General features: G+C 38.0%; 1 protein-coding gene and 1 pseudogene across 1 annotated transcript in view; one reads left to right on the top strand and one right to left on the bottom strand.

Annotated features, from left to right (window-relative positions):
• Positions 1-5,230: 5,230 nt before the first annotated feature.
• Positions 5,231-22,233, bottom strand: part of LOC148364675 (semaphorin-3F-like) — a 117,312-nt gene continuing 100,309 nt past the window's right edge. The window contains exons 11-19 of the mRNA XM_088338856.1: positions 19,905-19,974; positions 19,391-19,535; positions 17,986-18,208; positions 16,293-16,381; positions 16,164-16,205; positions 15,934-16,091; positions 13,279-13,346; positions 11,766-11,899; positions 5,231-9,659 (exon numbers count right to left, since the gene is read on the bottom strand). Coding sequence (XP_088194982.1) covers positions 9,219-9,659; positions 11,766-11,899; positions 13,279-13,346; positions 15,934-16,091; positions 16,164-16,205; positions 16,293-16,381; positions 17,986-18,208; positions 19,391-19,535; positions 19,905-19,974 — 1,370 coding nt within the window. The 3' untranslated portion in view covers positions 5,231-9,218. The remainder of the gene's footprint in view (positions 9,660-11,765; positions 11,900-13,278; positions 13,347-15,933; positions 16,092-16,163; positions 16,206-16,292; positions 16,382-17,985; positions 18,209-19,390; positions 19,536-19,904; positions 19,975-22,233) is intronic.
• On the top strand, positions 22,123-22,212 carry LOC148364678 (U2 spliceosomal RNA; annotated as a pseudogene).

The following is a 22,233-nucleotide window of genomic DNA, read 5'->3' as shown; positions in this document are numbered from 1 at the left end:
TTTGTACGGCAAAAACGTACAGGTTGACAGGTATGTATCTACCTTGGTCATGTCCTTCGAGAGGGGTGACCGACAGCAAGACAAACACAAAAACAAAGAAAATAAAAAAGGGAAAAAGTAGCAAAAAACACACATTTTTTGGGGGGACCATGGCCAACCCAAATGCCGAAACACCCAAAAAAGTTAAACCCCTCGGCACCCAAGTTGGTCATGCTTTCGTCCCTCCCGATGAAACTGGACACCAGAAAGCTGCCATGTCACTCAGGGTGACACAACACACTTCTGTTCAACAGCAGGGCCCGGCAGCTTTCACTGGTTTACCCCTTCCGCATCGTACAGGGGCCCTGCCCATCCCTTAGAACATGTCTAACCATCCCACTACCCTTTTACAACACCTCTCCACTCATTCCTATCACCAACAAGAGCTCTAGCTTCCAATATATTTACACCTCTTTCCTGCAGTGCACTCATAACACCATCTATCCACGTCAATCGCAGCCTTCCTCTTGGTCTCCTTTCATTTATTTCAGCTCTGTAGATCTTCTTCAACATTTTCTCCTCATCCATCCTCTCCATGTGTCCAAACCAACCGAGTTAACCAACCTACTTACTCATAAACTTCTTAATTTGATGTTGAAATGTATTAATTTTGTTCATCTTCATCCAATCTCTTCATTGTTCCAAGTGATATCTGTTTTTTGAGGGGGAGGCTTTGAGCCTCGGGATCTCTTCAAACCACCTGAAAAATCCATCAAGATTGAGTCAGAACTGGATTTGGGGTGAGGACAGAGTTTGGGGAATTTTCCACATGATCACCAATGCCTCGTTCTTTCAAAAAAACACCCATTTCCCATAAAGTTAAGAAATTGGCTAGCCATCTTGTTGATGCTTTTTGTGAAGTAAACATAGCTCAATTTGAACTCATCAACCAAGAGTATATTATTTTTTCAATGTATTTTAAAAGCTTAGTGGAAATTCTTTACTCCAGCGCTTGTTTTTACTCGTCCAGTCTCGTGACCTGGATGTTGATTTTAACACGCGAAAGAGAAGAACCTTCTTTTCCCTTCAATTTCAAAATCTTATTTGCAACCCATATTTTTATCCCGACTCACTGTAAATCAGGGGTGTCAAACTCAATTATACAGAGGGCCAGAACTCAAACCACACCTTTGGTCGCTGGCCGAACAGGATAAATATTTATTGAATACACCTTTTTAAAAAAAAAATGAATTTAAAACAATCAGGAACAGTATTCCAGAATAAACAAACTTAAACATTAAATGAATTAAAAATCGTTGCTCTCCATAAAAATATCTCAAAACTATAAAAATGAAAATATGAAAAAACGGAAAATATAAATACAATTTCTGCTTTTCACTTTGGGAATTTGCTTTCGTGAAAAACATCTTCACATTCTTCTTTAACTCTTCAACTTTCTGTATCTTTTCTCTGGATTCAAGGTTTTTCAGCTTACTCTGAAGTTTTGTCTTGTAGTGCCGTTTTACATTAAATTCCTTAATTACGGCCACAAAATCTCCACAAATAAGACACACGGGTTTACGCTACTTTATTCATCCTGAAGGCAACACACAAGCAAGTAGATGTTTTTTTTATATACTTAAATACAACTCAAGTAAATAAAATTAAAGCACTTAATTCAATCAACATAAAATGTAGGATATCCAAAATACTCACACCCAAAAAAAAAAAAAAAAAAAAAGAAATAAAACTGGGCAGCACGGCGGCGCAGTGGTTAGCGCGTGTGCGGCACAGTTCTGAGGTCGTGGGTTCAAATCCAGCTCCAGCTCCTTACTGTGCAGAGTTTGTATGTTCTCCCCGTGCTTGCGTGGGTTTCCTCCGGGCAATCCGGCTTGGGGAGTAATGGAATACGTGTAACGCCAGTGACTCATTTGTCTTAATGTCAGTTAACAGAATTTTCTCGGCCATTGTGGTTTTTAGGATCCGAGTATAATTTGAAAGTTATCAGGGTTTCATAGCCCCTGGCCATTATAGTAGATGTATATAAAAGGATTTCACGGGCCGGATATAATTGTACGCCGGGCCAGATGTGGCCCGCGCGCCGTGAGTTTGACACATGCGCTGTAAATGGTAAAAAACAATAACATTTTCAAACCTCACACTGCAAAGGACATCAGACCCTAATTTAAAAGTCTTTTTTACCCCTTAAACTTTCAGGAATACAACTCATTGTTCTGCTGCCATATTGCGCTCGCTCACCTTGGCCAATAGCCCATGTAATGTGTGTTCAAAAAATAAAGACTGTTAACGTATGCAAAAAACATTTACAAACAAATATGTGTGTAGTGTCTTTATATGAGAGCGGTAAAGTGTCTAAAGAGCTTTGTTGGTTCACCCTACCCATTTTATTGACCTTAATCTTGGGCTTGTTAAGCATCCTAATCTCATCACTTTCAATTAAATGCAACTGCATGTGTGTCTTATCTTTGTGCGTGAGAGAGACATTCAAAAGTTCACTTTCACACTCCTAGTTTTTGTCTGGTGTAAACATTTTAAACCCATAATTTGAATCACCAACCCCTGCATAAAACACTGATTTTAACGGTCATTTTCAGGTTTCGGTTCAAACCTTAAAAGCCTAACCTTGGTTTGAGACTCATAATTGAAAGGATAACCGTGTCTATTGTTAACCATGTTTTGGAACGCTAAGTTTGTGTTGTCGAAATAGTGACCTCTCAAGGTCACATACAGGAAAAATTAAGGCATACAAAAGCCAAAATTGTGTTTTGCTTTTAAACAGTAAGTCAAATTTCTTTTTTTTAAGACGCTTAGTTTCTTAAAAAAAATAAAACTACTACAACTCTTAAAAATACAGTGTAAACAGCTCACATGTATCTTTGAATATAAAAAAATTACATAAATGAGATATGTTTTTAGTACCAAGTTTTAGCTTAGTGTACTATAGTATAGTATAGTATAGTATAGTATAGTATAGTATAGTATATAAGACACACACTGCTCACTCGATATAGAGTTTCTAGCAGTATCGTGTAGACCCTTCTATCTACCGAGAGAGCTAACTGTGGTCATTGTGCTTGCTGTTTACGTTCCACCGGATGCTAACGTTAGCATAGCGCTAATCTCCTGCCCGCTGCTATCAATAAATAGCAGCTTGCACACCCCGACGGAGCTTTTATCGTCGCCGACGACTTTAATCGGGCATGTTTAAGGACTGTACTTCCCAAATCCATTTAAGGACTGAGCAATTAGGGAAAAACCACTGGACCGTGTGTACAGTAAGATCAAACATTTAGTTGGATCCGCCCATCTCTGTCTGTCCCTCACCCCCTCATACACCCTCCGTCCGGAGGAAAACAAAGCGTATACAACAAAGACAGTTAAAACATCTTCTTTGCTCCTTTATCTTTTTGTTTTCCTCATCCTCACTGTAAAATGTGGAACTGGAGTGCCACGTCCAATTTCGTTGTCACAATATATCCCATGTTGTAACAATGACAATAAAGGTATATTCTATTCTATTCTATTCTATAGTATAGTACAGTATAGTGTAGGGTAGGGTAGGATAGGGCAGGGCAGGGTAGCGTAGCGTAGCGTTGCATAGCATAGCATAGCATAGCATAGCATAGTATAGTATAGTATAGTATAGTATAGTGTAGTATAGTGCAGTACAGTTTTTTCAACCTTTTTTGAGCAAGGGCAGTTTTTTAAATTGGAAAAATTTTGCGGCACACCACTAACCCAAAATGTTATAAAATGACACTGAACAAATGTATGTTTAATTCCAATATAATATATAATAATATATAATACCCCCAGTCTTTACAGTAGACACTTGACAATGACATAATATTTGCAGAAAATGATTCATAAATGTTTTATAAAATTTAACATTTTAAAAAGTGACATTGGATAATCTCTCACGGCACACTAGTGTGTCGCGGCACAGTGATTGAAAATCACTGCCGTAGTATAGCATGTAAACCCTTGCTCTAACCTTAATTTTGTTGCTCTAACCAATTTCAAACAATAGTATACTTTTGAATATTAAAAAAAGAAATCTTACCATTGGATCCCAGTCCCAAGTTTGGGACCCAGTACAACCACAAACTTGTCTGGACACCCCAATCAACCAAAATTATAGCGTTAAAACTTAATTTGAGGGTCAAATCTTGACATTTGCATGGTTACCACAGAACAAACCCTAAAATCCAATTTGTTAAAGGAACGAAGTGTACTGTATTTTTTATCTCCTCCTAGTTATAAAAAACATAGTTTGTTAAAAAACAATAACATCAATTTGAATAATATGTAAAAATACATGAACTATCCTATAAACGTGCATTTTTTAAAACACATTGATTTGCCATATAATAAGCCTTACCTATGGGGAGTAGACAACATTGTTCACAAACTTGCTTCTAGGGTAGGGGTGTCAAACTCATTTTAACTCGGGGGGCCACACGCTAAAACAAAAACTCTGTCGGGGGCCAGACTAGTAGATTAAAGAGAAAGAAAAGAGATAAAGACATAAGAGAAAGAGAGAGGGAAAAGGAGAGAGGGCGGAACAAAGAAAGAAAAAGAGAGAGAGAGGGAGAGAGCGTGAGAAACAAAAGATAAAACGTTGTGAGAGAGGGGGAAAAGAAAGGGAGAGGAAGAAAGAAATCCAAAGGGAAATCGAAAGACAGAAGGAGAGAAAAGAATTTGCAAAGGGTAGGAAGAGAGAAAGAGAAAAGAGAGAAAAGGAAAAAAGGAAGTTAGAGCAAAAGAGGTTAAAAGACAAAGAGAGAGAAACAAACAAAGAGCAACAAAGGAAGAGAAAAAGAGAGACACAGAGAGTCAAAGAGACAGAGTGGGAGAAAAGGGGTGGAAAAGAAAGAAAGAGAGAGAGAGATAGAGATAAATACAAGTACAGTGTCTTTGTGAGAGGCACCTCGCTTTGGCAACATCAAGTTGACATATTTCAACCTGCAGCTTGTTTTTCTCTTGCGCTTCTTTGAGTGTTGTCTCGCGGGCCGGATTCAATCCCTCAGTGGGCCTGATCTGGCCCGCGGGCCGCCTGTTTGACACCTGTGTTCTAGGGGTATCCTAAAAAACCTGAAGAAAAATGGTGCTCCATGATCACTTTGAGTCTCCGTAGTTTGTATTCTTCTCGTGCTGTTTAGCGCTTCTTCTCGGTTGAACGACACAGTGCAGCGACACATTCCAGTAGTCAAATAATACACACTTTCCCTTTAATATAAAATATAAAGATTTTATTCATTAGTCAACAACATTGAGGGGAAGAGGTCATAATTATTATTTTACAAGTCAATATAACAAGTGTGCATCCTTTCAATGTCAATTATTTGCACCTATAACCCAAAAGGGAAGTCAACAAAACGCAAGACTTTAGTTCTAAATACAATTTGGACTCGGACACCAACAAAATAAGATAAGCCCATACAGTATTTCTTATTTTTCTTTTCTTGATATTATTTTGTGTATTCCCACAACGAGTACGACGTTCACCAACATCGAGAGGAACAAAAAAAGGATATTTTTGGACTAAACACTTTTACGTACACTGTACATGCCATGCACCCTGGGAAAACCCTCTTGTCAACATTGCTTACAGGGTTGGGTAGGGTTACTTTAACTGGATTACTTTCAACGACTTTTGGATTACTCCAATACCAAATATGCTAATAAAAGACAAAAGAAACTAAATAACTGACTAAATTTTGTGCAGGCTTGGGGAGTAACGGAAGACATGGAACGGCAAAAATGATGTTGGCAAGCTGTTTGGATTTATTTTCATTTCGTTTCTGTCGCATTTTATGTTAGTTTTGCCGGAGATCAAAGAGATCAAAGCCAGGAGAGAAAGCTTACCACGTGTTGTGAGTCATCATTTTATTCATACTTAGTTTCTTTTGTCTTTTATTAGCATATTTGGTATTGGAGTCATCCAAAAGTCATTGAAAGTAATCCAGTTAAAGTAACCCTATCCAACCAGGATTGCTTATGAGAATATTCTCATCCCCCCATTAAAAGTATATCCTGAATGAATTAGAATTTTGCTGTCATTTCAAATGGTAAGACGAGTTGAAACCCGAATGTGAAAACGGCAGGAATGAAAAATTTGAACTGGTGTGAGATTTAGTGGAAACGTGCATCTGGAACTGTCTATGGAGTGGATGTCAAAAGCATGTTTGTGAAATATTTGGTGATGTTATCGCTTGTAGGCAATGTTCCCTGTAATTTTCCACAGGTCTGAGCCTTCACACAAAGTCGGTGAGCAGCGCTTGAAACAACAATGAGCAACCATAATCCCATGTGTGACTTGATATAATTGGAAATTATTTGAATGCCATACAAACTTTTTCTTCTTAAATCCGTGTTTTTTTTTCTACTTTTTTTTAAATTCCTTTAAAAAATCTCATTGTGTTTATTGTGTTTATGTCACTTTTTTCTTTTTGTTCTCTATTTACTTTTTTCCTACATTTCTTTCTTTTCTTTTTTTCCTGGCTTTTTTCTAAATTTTTCCTTTTTTTTTGTCTTCTTTTTTCAGCTTTTCACTACTTTTTCATTTTGGTATTGTTTTTCCTTTTTTGTTCTAGTCCCCCCTTCCTTTAAGTCATTTTGTGCATAATTTTACATAATATTTGCTCATGTTGGGATTAAAGAAGCAAAAACAACCCGAAGAGCCGTTTAGGACCCGAAAGAGCCGGTTCCTTTTAGTGAGCCTGGCTGAAGAAGCCGGTTCTCACATACTCTACTAACTTTACTTTTCAACTTCGTTCGACATTGACTTCAAAATACCGCATTTATGACACAACGTCAGGGGAACCCGTGTATTTTTACCTTCTTGCACTGTAACTTTGACTTGAGTCGCTTCTTAATTAGTAATTTTGAGCCCTCATTTTTGTGCGCTGGCTAGATTTTCCTGTGCGCTGAGAATGCGCGAGCAGTGCGCAATTGCGCAGAGGGAACACTGCTTGCAGGACAGATGTGGCAAAATTGTTGTGTCATGCGGGATAGGCAAAACCATAATGTGATATTAGCTGACTTCCATTTCTCAGGGAAGACATTATTTTTCTCCAAGTTTAGTTGAAGTGATTATCCTGTAGTGAGTTATTTTTATTTTTATTTTTTCATGAAAAGTTCTTTCATTTTAATGAAGATGGGCTTGCCATGTCGAGTGTACATTATATGCAGTTCTGGAAAAATGTAGAACACATTTCGAGAATAAACCCAATATAGGACTTCAACCAAAAGCAGGCTAATGCAATTAGCCACTGGCTAGCTCGCAAGCGAACTTGTTAAAAATAATTTAAAAAGTATGCCGGACAGAAACTGTTACAAAATTAAGGGACAGTGAACATTATTTAGCGCCTTTTAGTGGTAATATACTTCTTTTGTGAGAAAGAACGACCCTCAACATTGATCTAAAAACAAGCTAAAACATTAACTATGGAATAAATATGCATTTAAAAAAAAATACTTGTAGGTTGAGAAGCATTAATTCAAGATACCTTTAGCTTCCCCTAAAGGTAGCTGAGGTAACTCTCCGTAGTTTGTATTCTCCCTTGTGCTTTTTAGTACTTGTTGTGGGTTGTAGTACACAATAGGGTGACATCTAGTGGTTAAATAATACACAATGTCCCTTTAAGTGCTCAAGATCTTAATTATGGGCAAAAACGCTGAGGCTGGATCATCAGAATACACAGCTACTCCTAAAATTTAGCATTACGTAATTTTCAGTCAGCAAAATCATTGCAGACAAATGTTTGAATTTATAATAAGAAAATTTCAGATGCTAGACTAAATTCTTCCATAAACAGTTTTATTTTCAGGACGATGGAAAAACAGTTATAACCCATTGAGTGAAAATCTAGATGATGAACAAACAACAATGATAAAATGTTAAAACTATGTTTTAATGACTTATATATATGTTTTAATGACAAATAGGGATGCACAGTACCATTTATTCGAACCGATACTTAATTTTTGAAACGTTATTGATCGACATACCTAAATAATGGTACCACTTTTACATAAATATCTTGCCATGCTCCCTAAAATGACTCAGAATTGTTAACGAATACCTAAAAAATCCAATGTACTTTTGCTTTAACTAATGACCAGGGTTGGGTAGGGTTACTTTAACTTGATTACTTTCAATTACTTTTGGATTACTCCATTACCAAATATGCTAATAAAAGACAAAAAAACTAAATATGAATAAAATGACTAAATTTTGTGCAGGCTCAGGGAGTAACGGAATACATGGAACGGCAAAAATGATGTTGGCAAGCTGTTTGGATTTATTTTCATTTTGTTTCTGTCGCATTTTATGTTAGTTTTGCCGGAGATCAAAGAGATCAAAGCCATGAGAGAAAGCTTACCACGTGTTGTGAGTCATCATTTTATTCATATTTAGTTTCTTTTGTCTTTTATTAGCAAATTTGGTATTGGAGTAATCCAAAAGTAATTGAAAGTAATCGAGTTAAAGTAACCCTACCCAACCCTGTTAATGACAAAAAGTTTGTAATGAAATACTCGGTTGGTATTTGTGAGACAGAACCAATACCGTCGAGAGTACTGTATTGGTACTCACACATCCTACTTTACAATATTGGTAAAAATACATGCACTTTTTTGCGAACATTGACTTTCTAAATCATATTTATTTTCTTTTAAGTGGCGCTCGGTACAAAATTGTACTCATTCATATAAGGGACAATAAGAAACAGGATTATTTTGCAGCTTTTTTCCAGAGCTGTGTAAGGAAACACTAGCCCATTTTCTTTCTCTCATCCGTTTCTCACATTTTAGAAACGGTTTTGTGTTTACCAGTTGGTCCTAAAAAAATTTCTAATCAGTACCATCGTTTGACAGCTTTTTAGAGAGGGGTTTGCGTCCATGTTCCGCTTTTCAGTTCTTGCCTGTGCGCTCCCAAAATCACTGAAACGTTAAAAAAAAAACACATTTTGACATAATACACATCGTCAGTAACACTGAGCAGAACATTAGAATAATAACAACAGCAAGCTATTCACAATTTGTTTTCCTTAGATAGGTAGAAAGAATTACTTTTTACAACCTACAATAAATATTGTGTGTTTTATCCAAGAGTTTGTGTCTTTTCAGCTCTATTGCGTCCCTTAGGAGTCCTTTCTCAACATAGGAGGGCTAATGTTGTGTTTGGGGACTCTAGGCAGGTCATTCCGGGCCCCTCATGTCTCCGCTGGGCTCGTTACTTCGTCGTGATGCCGGCGGTTCCGGGGTTTCTTCTGCTCCTTGAGCTCCTTCAGGCTTTTGACCTTTCCGTCCCCGAGGCCACCGCCGCCGTCCCCCAGTTGCCAGTAGTCCTGACAGTACTGGTTGATCAGACCCATCTCCGGCTGGCTCAGGATGGTAAGCAAGTCCTTGTACTGACCGGCGCTCGGCGTCCAGGCGCTGGAGTGCAGCGGGGCCAGGGGCTGGGAGGGCGCTCCTGTCTCCACCAGGACGTTGTTGACGGTGCGACTGGAGAGGACCACCAGCTGCAGCTTGACCAGCATGTGTTTGAAGTTCTTCTCCGTGGACGTGCATTGGTAGATGCCGCTGTCTGCCGGTTGCAGGGAGCGGATCAGGAGGCCCTGGTCTGTCTTAAGGATGCGGCCTTCGGAACGGATCTGGCGTAGGGGTGGAAATATGGAGATGATTCATTTGAGATCTTAGCTCCTTGCTGAGATCAACAGTGCAGCGTGATTGGATGTTCTATGTGGATGATAAAGTAAATATGACGATTGATGTTATAGTGTCTCTCTACAGTTCTTGGCGAACAATTTAAGTTATTAAAGGGCAAAAATATTGCTAAATAGATTCTAATTGACATAATCACAATGGTAACTATTCTTTTTCCCCAGTTAAGCCTATCCCCATAATTATTTGCTGAAAAAATGTACCCATTCGAGTAAGGGTCACCAACCTTTGTGATGCTGAGAGCTACTTTTTGTTACTGATTGGCGTGAAGACCTACCAGTTTGATATGCACATCCTAAATTACAACTTATTATGTTATTACTATGTTGTTACTATGTTATTACCTGGTTGTAAGAGTAAAATCTGGTGTCCGTTAGTTCAAAATATTCCACTTGCTGATGCCATTTTCTGGCAGAAATGATCATTGCAGTCCCTGTCAAGCTGCTTGTGTGCCGCAAGCACGTACGTGTCTTCTTAGATGCACGTGAATAAACTCTTATTTTTTTCTTTTTTTGGATGGTTTGCGGTAGCATTTGGACTGTATTTGAAACAAACCTTTTCTTACTCTTACCGTTTTCATTCTACAATTAAGGTAAACCATGACTTCCATGAAATCACTCTCTACCCTCCGATCCCGCCGCCTCCTTCACTTCAGCGCAATAAGCTTTGTGACCAGAACAGCGATGATGAAAGTAAGATAAAAGCAGATAGGCGCAGTGAAAAAATAATATAAAGGCTCTTTGAACAAGCTTGGGTATTATTAAAAGAAACTTTTTAGAGAAAATATTTATTTTCAACTGTTTAAGGACACGTCAAACCAATGTTGAGTTAGAATAGGCATAGTAAACCACTAAAACATCATGCCAGTAAAAAAAAAAAAATCTAATCTCCTAGAAAATAACAATAACCAATCGCTGGTGAGCTAATTTCAGAACCTGTTTGCGGGCTACTCGGGTGTTGAAGAGGCTACCTTGTGCCCGTGGAGAGTACGTTGAAGACCCTCTGATTTAGAGAATTTCTGTTCTTTTGAGATGTTCCAAGATGCAGACATGGGACCAAGTCACACATGTGCAAGTCTCAAGTAAGTCTCAAGTCTTCACCTTCAAGTCCCAAGTAAGTCCCAAGTATTTTTTTCTTGGGCAAGTCAAGTCACAAGTCAAGTCCCGAGTCTTAGATTGCCAAGTCCAAGTCAAGTCACAAGTCATAAAAACAGCGACTCGAGTCGACTCGAGTCCAAGTCACTAAGTCTCAAGTCCCCATGTCTGCCAAGATGCCACTAGATATCACCAAAGTGATAAAAGGTTTTGGCATTGACAGAGGGAACCTGCCTGCACCTATATTGAGCAATCCTTGTTTTATCCCTACCAATATTTTTTGGTCACTTAAAAATGTGCTATGTCCCCACCAATGTCACTGTAAGATCCTAGATGTATTGGCATGTGGCGTCTTGACTCGGCCTCTTGGCTGAGAGCAAGTGTCTCGGCCCCTTGGCTTTGTAGCGTATTATGATTTGACCGATAACGGATAATGGATAATTGATAAAGAATATAGAACAATAAACCTTAAAAACCTACTTCCTTAATTACCTGGGATACTTCGTTTTTAGATCGTGCTCGTATGTAGAATCTCTCGTATCTCGAGCAAATGTTCTCGATACTAAACAACTGAAAACCATTTGAGCGGCACCCGGCCTCCCAAAAGCATCCAAGTTAACCCTAAATAGCTTTAAGAAAATATCTTTCTGGGCACTTAGAACACATTCAAATAATAATTAAACATAAAAATAAAGTAATAGGATGAATAAGAGGATAAAAAATGACTTTAATGCCCTGGTTTTCAGGAGGTTAAAGAAAATGGGTGCGCGCAGGGGCACACAGCCCTCTAGCGGTAAGTTTTGGAAAAGTTTCACAACGTAATAATCTTTTATATGTCGGGCAAGATTTTTTTAAGAAAGGCATTTCATGTGTCCAATTTCTCACGTCCCGAGTAGATAGTATAAAGAGTGGGAACTGTAATAATACCAAAAAAAGAATCACCTCTTTCCTCCTGTCACTGTTCTCTTTCTGAAGATGCCACTTGAGCGAGACGTGAGGGGTTCGAGCTTGACACTCCAAGAATGTGGTGCTGCCCTCGACCCCATATTGAACTGTCTCCAGAGTATTCTTATTTGCTGTAAAAAGTAAAATGTAGATCCTTTTTTTTATCAAGCAAAATAATGTTTTCCCTCAAAAACATTTATCAAAATAATTCTCACTTAAAGTTGTACATGTTAGAAAAGACAACCTGATATAATTTGATTTAATGTATAAATGGGAAAGCCATGGTTGAAATGTTCTCAAAATACCAATAAAAAAGATAAGATATTTTGTGTTGCTCTTTAAATTTCAAAAGCTGGAGCTCTACCCCAATATTGCCACCTCAATATATCCTATCTATCTATCCATCAATCCATCCATCCATCCATCCATCCATCCATCCATCCATCCATCCATCCATCCATCCATCCATCCATCCATCCATCCATCTATTTACCCTGGTCATATCCCTCGAGATGGGTGACCGACAGCAAGACAAACACACACAAAAACAAAGAAAATTAAAAAAAAAAAAAGAAAAAAGGGAAAAGTAGCAAAAAACACAAAACAATTGACCATGGCCAACCCAAATGCCCAAACACCCAAACATGTTAAGCACCTCGGCACCCAAGTTGGTCATGCTTTCGTCCCTCCAGATGAAACGGGACACCAGAAAGCGGCCATGTCACTCGGGTCAGGGTGACACAACACACTCTTCTGTTCAACAGCAGGGCACGCCAGCTTTCGCTGGTTTACCCCTGCCGCATCATACGGGTGCCCTGCCCATCCCTTAGAACGCGTCCAAACATCCTACTATCCTTTTACAACAGCTCTCCACCCATTCCTATCACCAACAAGAGCTCTAGCTACCTCCATATTTAGACCTATTTCCTGCAGTGCACTCATAACACCATCCATCCACGTCAATTGCGGCCTTCCTCTTGGTCTCCTCACAGTTACTTCTGCTCTGTAGATCCTCTTCAACATTCACTCCTCATCCATCCTCTCCATGTGTCTAAACCAACCGAGTGCTCTCTTATCCACACGCTTGCTCAGTTCCACTACTCCTCCAGTTCTGTCTCTCACAATTTCATTTCTCAATCTATCCAATCTCCTAACATACTCCTCAAACAGTTCATCTAAAAAACATTTAATGTCCTTCTCAAATCTGCGTTTAGGCTCCAAGTCTCTGCACCATACCACACAGTCGGCACAATCACACTCTCACACAGTCTCCTCTTAACATCCAACTCTTGTTGCTCATCACTCTCCTCAGAGCACCCAAAACCTTGCTCCTTGATTCACTCTGTAGAATACCTACAATCATCAAAATAATATATGACGCATATTCCTAATATAAAACATTCTTTTGGCTAGCCAGAATCACATTAATTAAAAATAAGAGTAGTTTGAGGTAGCATAGTTATGATTTTCAGTACAGAGGTTTTGCATTCACAGATACTTCTATGCTCACCATTGGAGTTGTAGCCTCTGCATTGGCGGATGGGGTTGCCGTACTTGACATCCTGACGACGGCTGCGTCTAAAATAATTTTAAAGTTCTATTAGAATTTGATATCAAACCAAATAAAATGCAGGGTTCAGTAAGCCAGCATTCATCTTAATCGACGTATCATCACTGATAAAATCATACAATTATGAGATTTAAAAAAGACATAATTAGGAAATAAACACAAGGTCTCTTAATGGAGACATTTAATGTTACAATGGGAATTAAACTCTCAAGTAGGCTGTCTTTTCAGAGAAACACTTTAAACCCGAGCTTGGGAAAACAATAAAATCGAGACTGAAAACGTTGCTCCTGGATTTCATCTTATTTTACCATGTTTTTAGTCTCATCACATCTCATTAGCTGCACTGCTTATCCTCAGTAGGGTCGCGGGGTTGCTGGAGCCCATCCCAGCTATCTTCGGGCAGTGGGCAGGGGACACCCTGAACTGGTTGCAGGGCACACAGGGACAGACAACTCACTCGCTCATTCACGCCTAGGGACAATTTGAACCGGCCAATCCACCTGAAATGTATGTCTATCCAAAGACTTGTTATTAGTAAGTCTAGAAAAAAGAACATTCAAAATTGATGATTATTTTGCTAATTGTTTTCCAATTCTTGGTAGGAAATTATTCTTAAAATGATTGACATTTATCATTTTTATCATATTGCTAATGTTTTCCTCAAATGTACTATAGAAACAAGTTTAAAAGTTTTAAAGATAAATTGTACTTAAAAAGAGCAAAGTGCTCCAACAATAAGGTAAAAAATATATAAGTTTTAATTAATAATGATTATTTCAAACTAAACTTAATAAGGGAAATATATACATATTTTTCCTTGGAGTTCTTCAACATAAACTATTCCTGAAATATAATTTCATCCTGTCTGTTTGTGTAAAAAATGTACCATTTTGCTATCATAGGACGTAGGTGTTACTTTATCTTGTACTTTATAAAGAAATACACATTAATTGGTCGAATTCCATATTCAAATGGCTTTGTGATTTTCGGTGGAGTTCATGCCTTACCCACTAGGGGACACTATAATACAGACACAAAGCTTTGCTGCTTTATTGAACATGTAGCGGTCAGATTCTTGAAATATTGCTGTACTATTACTTTTTTCCAGGGGTAAATTATACTGTATTGTCTGTTGTCCATTATTTATATAAACTTATCTGTACTTGGAGGTTAGACAACACTATGAGAGCAAAGCTGTTCCTTCACCCGTCTGGGTTTGGGAAGCTTTTTGACAGAAAGAGGCATGAAAAAAAAAACATTTATTCCCAGTGAGAGCCACACCATATATTTTAAGACAATATTAGAAAAAAACGCCAAACCTGAACTCCAGACAAAAGCCGTTTCTTTAATGCATTTAATTTCACTGTGTGACGTTCACAGGATTTCTTATAAGTGGTCTATATAAATATTCTACTTGCTGACACCATCTTCTAGCTGAAATCATCATTTCAGCTCCTTTTACTGCATGTCCAAGTATATGAAATGCTTAGATACGCTTCCTTTTTCATCTTTTTGGGGTTTGGAATGGCATTTGGATTGTATTTAAAGTCGTTTTCTTACTTTCACCATTTTCATTCTACAATTAAAGAAAACGACGACCACACGCGTGATATCACTCTGCCCTTCCGCATAGACATGTAGAAGAGAAATATATACAGGGTACAGTTGGGCATTGTTAACACATACTTAATAGAGAAAACAATTAATTTTATGAGCCCGCATTTTAAATACATTAGATAATGCGAATGCCAGAGCCTGTGTCCCATATCAACAAATATTCCACTTAAAATGTATGTCCCTCTTTCAATTAAGATCGTGAATTTGTCGTGAATAACGGTTCTAAAACATGGTGCGAGGAGAGGTCTTTTGTAAAAATGTTACTAAATACTGCAAACAAGAAGGATAAGGAATGACAGCATTTACTATCAGCTATGTGACATGGTTACAATTCTAACTTTGGAAATTGAGTGGTCATTATTCGTCCCCCATTCCTTTTTATAGATTGGAATCTTTGACATCTTTGAAATCTAAAAACATTTGTTTCAAAAGTCCTCAAGCAAATTGATGATTATTCTCCTTTTTTCTTAACTTGCCTAAACTTTACACCTGAAAAAAATCTAGGAAATGGTAGAAGGCAGATGTTACACTTGCATGTGTATTACAATGCATTTCATTGGCTATGAGACACGGGAACAATCTAAATGACGTCTTTTCTTACAAGCCTTAGAGATAGAAAAGTGCTAGAAAAGTGCTAGAAAAGTGCTATGTCTTCTGAGCCTTTTAGTGTTACCTGTGGCGTCCAGCAGGGCTCAGTACTTGGTCTCCTCCTTTTCAGTTCTTATATGGTTTTTGCAAGTATATTGTTAGTTTCCATTTCTATGCAGATGACACTCAACTACATGACTTGATTGGACTTACAATGTGTAAGAAACACCCGGCCTAAATGCGTTAAAAAGTGAATTTCATCCCCGAGCCAGATGTAATTATGAAAGAAGCACAACTGGCCCATAAGCCATAGAATCACAACCCCTGAGTTATCGCATAGAACGCAAGGCTATGTACTGCAAGTTGGAATAGTGCAGCAAAGGGACGCACCGCTTTTGCGAGGCTGAGTATCTGGAGCAGGATTTTCCGTCCCAGGCGCAGTACGGATCCCGGGCCAGACAGCAGTCGGCGCATACTTCACCGTAGACGTCGCAGCGGTGGAGTGCTAGATGGGTCACGCCGAGTACGGAAGCCACGTACAGTTGTTGCTGTCGAAGGAAGAGAAAGCCCGTTTAAGCATACGCTTCTCTGTCGCTATCTGAGACGTTCGTCCGACTTACGCGCTTGGATGAGATCTTCATGGTGGTGATGGGTGTGGGAACCTGCCGGAAAAAAACTAGAATCTTAGGGTTTGGAGCTCAGACGACAAATAAAGTGAAAATATGAATAGCAAGACGGAGACACCGAACCTTGAAAACCTCCACTTCCTCCAAAACCAGCTCCTCGGTCTGAAGATCGTCCCGTGGCAAGACAATGACCTTTTGCACCGAACCGCGATCTGACAAACAGCAGATGCGGAGAACATGTTCATGAACGGGCAAAATGTCATTTGAGGTCATTTATGTCTCTAAAGCTGCTTCTGATTCGAACTTGAATCTACTGTAAATTGTCTTTGTGTCTTAGACTAAAGCCAAAGTTTAAATATAAAGAATGGCTTTCAACCCTAATTAGAAACAGGACCATATAAAGTTTTTTTTTAGCACTAAGAGGCAACAAAAAATACACACTAATTCTTTAACCTTGTTATCTTTTTAAAATTGGGTCATTTTAAAATTATTTTTGGCTAAGTGAATATTATTAATGAATCAGGGTTTAACAGGATTTTCAAAGTCAATTTTCCAATTTCTCCAGTGATATTAAAAGAAAAAATCTCATATATTTTGCAGAGCCACAAATATATATGCATGATTTTTAGATCTTGAGCAAATATTTATCTATCTATCTATCTATCTATCTATCTATCTATCTATCTATCTATCTATCTATCTATCTATCTATCTATCTATCTATCTATCTATCTATCTATCTATCTATCTATCTATCTATCTATCTATCTATCTATCCGTCTATCTATCCGTCTATCTGTCTATCTATCCGTCTATCTATCCGTCTATCTATCCATCTATCTATCTATCTATCTATCTATCTGTCTGTCTATCTGTCTGTCTGTCTATCTATCTATCTATCTATCTATCTATCTATCCGTCTATCTATCCGTCTATCTATCCGTCTATCTATCCGTCTATCTATCTGTCTATCCATCTATCTATCTATCTATCTATCTATCTATCTATCTATCTATCTATCTATCTATCTATCTATCTATCTATCTATCTATCTATCTATCTATCTATCTATCTATCTATCTATCTATCTATCTATCTATCTATCTATCTATCTATCTGTCTATCTGTCTATCTGTCTATCTGTCTGTCTGTCTGTCTGTCTGTCTGTCTGTCTGTCTGTCTGTCTGTCTGTCTGTCTGTCTGTCTGTCTGTCTGTCTGTCTGTCTGTCTGTCTGTCTGTCTCAATCCATCTATCCATCTATCTTTTTGTCAAGTACTTTTTACAGACCTGCAATATCGCTTTTTCAATTTCTTTGGTACATTTAAAAAAGAAATTCTGGAATAAATCATGCATTTTGCAGAGCCACATATATATTATAGGTGTTGGGTAAAAATGATGGTAATATGTAGCTTACGTTTTCAGTTGCAAGTTCTTCCCATTACGATTTACCACTTGGAAACACTACCTTAACTTTTTGCATGGCCCATAATAAATGTCCATAAATGATGGCACTAATACACATTCCATGGTGCACTGTTTTAGGTCTAGCATGCACGTGTCCCCTTGGGCGCATCCCGTACGGGGAGATAACGCTTAGGAGGACAGTGCAGTAAATCAGGAGGGAAGAAGAAATGGAATGGCAAAGTGAAGCTACCAATGATCAGTGTCGGTGTCATTTTAAAGCAGACTTGAGAAACATGACAATAATTTTAAGCATTTACAAGCACCCAAAATTCAAGCACCTTTCAATTTTTGAAAACACAAAAACAAGCAGTCTCAATAATTTCAAGCACTCTGGTGAATGGTCATACGGACCTGTGCCAAGGAAGAGGACCTCGTAGCTACCGTCAGCGGCCCTCACTTGGTCGACGGCGATTGTGGTAAACTCGTAATCCACGTTGGTTCGGACCACCAGGGGCCGCTTGTGCACCGGGTAGACGGCATTGTACATAGTAGGATGGTTTCTCATAAAGTTGATGACCTCGTCCGGGTAATCCTTGGTGGATTTCATGTTGGGGGTGAAAGTGCCTCCGGGACACTGCGTTTCAAAACGACACGTGCGATAGGTTAAAAGCCGACATATGGATACAGTTTGGCTGCCCCATAAAATAGTTCTTTTGATGCTATGATGGAGGAAAACATTGGTGCTGTTGCTGTGGTGATGGCTGATCATGACTTTTTTAGGATCTATTACCAGGACACTTTTGTTTTAGGATAGAGACTGAGAGCCCTGATGCTAATTATTACATAACGTCCAAGGAAAACACAAATGGGAGTTTTTCTATTGTTCAGCACGTTGATGTAACATTTTTAGTTCAGCCTTGTGTCTTTGTGCTTTACATTTTCTACCTTTTACATCTGTAAATTTTACAAACATTGACCATTTTGTCAGATCTTTAAACCACATTCAACTGTGTTGGGTTTCAATCTATCAGTTACGTGCAGTCAAGTGAGGCAAGTGAGGCTATGCTTTGCCAGTCATCATGGAAATATACAATTAAAAATATTAAATAGTTATTTGTATTGAGTGTTTAAGTTATTTCTCATTTAACTCCCCTTTTTTTTCATTTTCTTTCTCACACGACTAGCATATAACCTATTACTGTGATGAACATCTGCAGATGCAGAGTGAGTCACGCAATTCTCTTGCCTTGGCAGAGGGTGATAGTGATAGACCAAGTATTATTATTTAGCTCAAGTTGTGTATTATTCCGTGACTCCTAGAAGTAGAAAACATAATTCATTAGAAAAACTATATTGATTTGATAAATAAGCAAAAATACATGAACAATGATATGAATATGCATTTTTTTTAAATACCCGTAGGTCAAACATTTGTATTTATTTAAAACATCATGTGGCTCACCAAGAGGGACATGATTATCCGCCATCTTGCTATGGGGACCCCAAAAAACTAAAAGCCTTGTAAAAGCCTGGGCTTGAGATGAAAAAAGGTCATTCTGGTAGTTTGTATTATCTCTTGTGCTTTTTAAGCACATTTTTGGTTGCACTACACCAAACAGTGACATCTTGTAATAAAATACACCATGTCCCTTTAAACATTTCTTGCAAATCTGATATTCGTTATTGTTTCTTAGCAAATACATAGAATGTTTTAATTTTTTTTCTTATTATTTTTTTAAATGTTTGTTGAAAGAAACATAATTTTATAACATTCAAAAGTACTTGCATACTCCATCTGATTGAGTTTACCACTCACAGTGCCAGGCCTGGGGTAGGGAATCTTCCCTGTGTAGGCCACCCACTGATAGTTGGGTCCTTCTTTGTGGGCGAAAGGACCATTGAAGACCATGCGGATGTCTGCCATGGAGTACACGCACACCGCCGAGCCTTTAAACACAGATCTGAAAGGGAGTACAAAGCAAGTGAGAGAGTGCCCATATAATGACAGAGGGACGCGAGCGTGGCGGGTGCCGGCTTCTTCCAAGGAAACACAAACATTTTCTTCCAACCGAGGCCCGCCTGACACACTGACATAAAAATAACACCCATGCGCTGCCTAAGTGGCCGCAAGCTTTGTTTGTGTCTAGTGATTGCACTTCCTTTTCATCATCTTGTTTTTGAACATACAATATTTGATGATAAAGAAAATATTTGCGCTACAACATTTTTTCCTAGCTGTTTTTGGATGATTTGCTAATGATTTGGATCAGCCTTCCTGGATTTTAGCCACTTGCCTCTTTTGTCTTTTGCAAAAATTCTAAGACACTCACCCTGAAACTGAAAAGACTCCGTAGATCACAGGATTCCTGGTGTCTTGGGTCGGCTGGATGTAAACATCCCCTGGAAATAAAAAAAAAAAACAAATTTCAAATGGAGGAAAGCAAGATGAAATGAAGAATGCTTCAAATTAAAGAGCTAGACCATAGATTGCTCAGTAGTTAAATTAGGAAAAACATTTTTATTGTTAGAAATAAACAGACTCCAATCTGAAGTTGTGGCAGAGTCAAGAAAAAACTCTAACCAAAGCCAAATTTGTTTTATGATTGACAACAAGCGAGACAAGATAGACAAGATGGCCGAATTGGCAACTGACTGAAGAGAAAATAGGTAAAACATACCTCAATATCACACTGTGTAGATCAGTGAGTCTCATTAAGTGTGCTTCAGGTAATTGTCCAGAAATAAGAAAAATAATCTTTAAAAACAGCTAATTGAGCTACTGTAAATCATCTGCCCTATCAATTATCTGCTCAGTGGGTACCACAATAAATCATTTTAAAAATTGCATTTGAATTTATACTGCCAATATATTGATAGACAGACAGACAGAGATAAATAGAGAAAGAGAAGAGACAGCCAGAGGGACAGAGAGACAGAGACAGACAGATAGTAGGTAGCTAGATAGAAAGACTGTGCATGGTAGGGAGGTAAGTAGATAGTGTTCTGCATTAGTAATTTAGCTCATATTAGTATTATTTTCTCAAGTTGATCTATTTTGTATTTTCAAATCGATCGTTAGATTGCCTGTCTTGACAATTTAAATACAAAAAAACTATTAAAACATTAATATTTATTAAAGATATATTTTGAAATGTATTAAAATGTATTCATTAATCATTTTAATTGTATTTAATTTTTCTCTTATTATTTTGTACGGCCAATGTTGCGAAAGACTCACATTTAAATGCAGCGGTTTTACCTCGGCATATAGTGAAACGTCGGCTAGTCATTAATAATTGCGTAGTTCTATATCGTCACTCTCCGTGGTGCTTAACAGCACAGAAATGATTTATTAATACAGGGAATTAAGTAACTTATTTGCAGACGTTCTCTCTTTGAGGTCAAGCTCATCCCCTGTCTATAATAGTAGTGGGTGATGTACTCACTTCACTTTATTTAGGTAAAAATATGACCTAAAGGTCAGTGTGTAATATTTAGTGCTTCCTTGTGGTAAAACGAATTGTCATTCATTAAAAATGTTTTAATAATAGGCAAAAAACACAAAGTATTCCATCAACATACATTTTTAGTTGAGAAATTTGGAATTATTTTACATAAAAAAAGTCTCACCTCGAGGGAGATGACATAATTATCAGACAACTTGCTGCTAAGGGTACCCAAAAATAACGAAAAGCTTGAGAAAGGCTTGCCAAAAAATAAGGAAAAAAATTGTGTGGTTTCGTCTCTTTGAGTTTCTGTTGTATGTATTCTTCCATGTGCTATTTAGCCCTCAATTTTGGTTGTAGGATCAAATACAGCGACATCTAAAGGTCAGATAGTACACACTGTACATTTCAGCAAATATACTCATTTTAAAATGTTCTTTAAAGTAAAAACATATTAGATAACCTGAATAAGGAGCGTAAAAAGCCTGGTAAAATAGTTTTAGTGCCTCTTAAATCAATAACAGGCAGTAAGTAAATTAATTCAGTTAAATTCCATGATAGGTTTAGTGACTTTTGGTAAAGCTTAGACTGTTGAAACTCAAGAATTTCATGGGGAAATATTTCTAGCCTACCCTAGGTAGTCAGCTCATTAGCTACTAGCTTTCCCACAATGCAATTTTCTTCTTCTGTAAATACCCTAAATAGCCAAAGACTCAACTTCAAAGCAAAACCTGATCGTTTCTGGATTTTAAACCCTCTGACGAGAAGGATACCTGAAAATAACCTGAAATCTTCTCTTCTAACCAAAATCACAGACTTCCTGTCCTTTTCCATAAATGGCTTTTGGAGAAATATGTGGTACCCCTAACCCCAAAAACTAATGCTGCTGTAAAAAACATGCCTTTGCAGCTGAATTCGTTCTGACATTTCGTTCTGTATACACGTGTACTAGAATGACAATAAAGTAGATCTGAATCTGAATCTGAATCTGAATCTGAATCTGAATTCACAAAGAACTGGAATTGGAAGCTAAAGGATTTTTGGACTGTGCCCGACAGCGTCTGCTTCACGGCCAGAAATTTATGTTCAGTTCGCACTGATCTTTGATTTTTGCAATCCGCAGATGGAATAAGAGCTTGCTCTGTCCACTCCACGCATCGGCCCGGTATTGCAGTACCTTCGGGAACGGTGCATTCGCAATGATCGCAGCAAG

This window comes from Urocampus carinirostris, chromosome 6 (assembly GCF_059441175.1).
Source record: "Urocampus carinirostris isolate Australia breed hairy pipefish chromosome 6, RoL_Ucar_1.0, whole genome shotgun sequence".
NCBI classification, from domain to species: Eukaryota; Metazoa; Chordata; class Actinopteri; order Syngnathiformes; family Syngnathidae; genus Urocampus; species Urocampus carinirostris.
The sequence above is the reverse complement of the archived record's forward strand: the minus strand, read 5'-3'. Positions and strand labels throughout refer to the sequence as shown.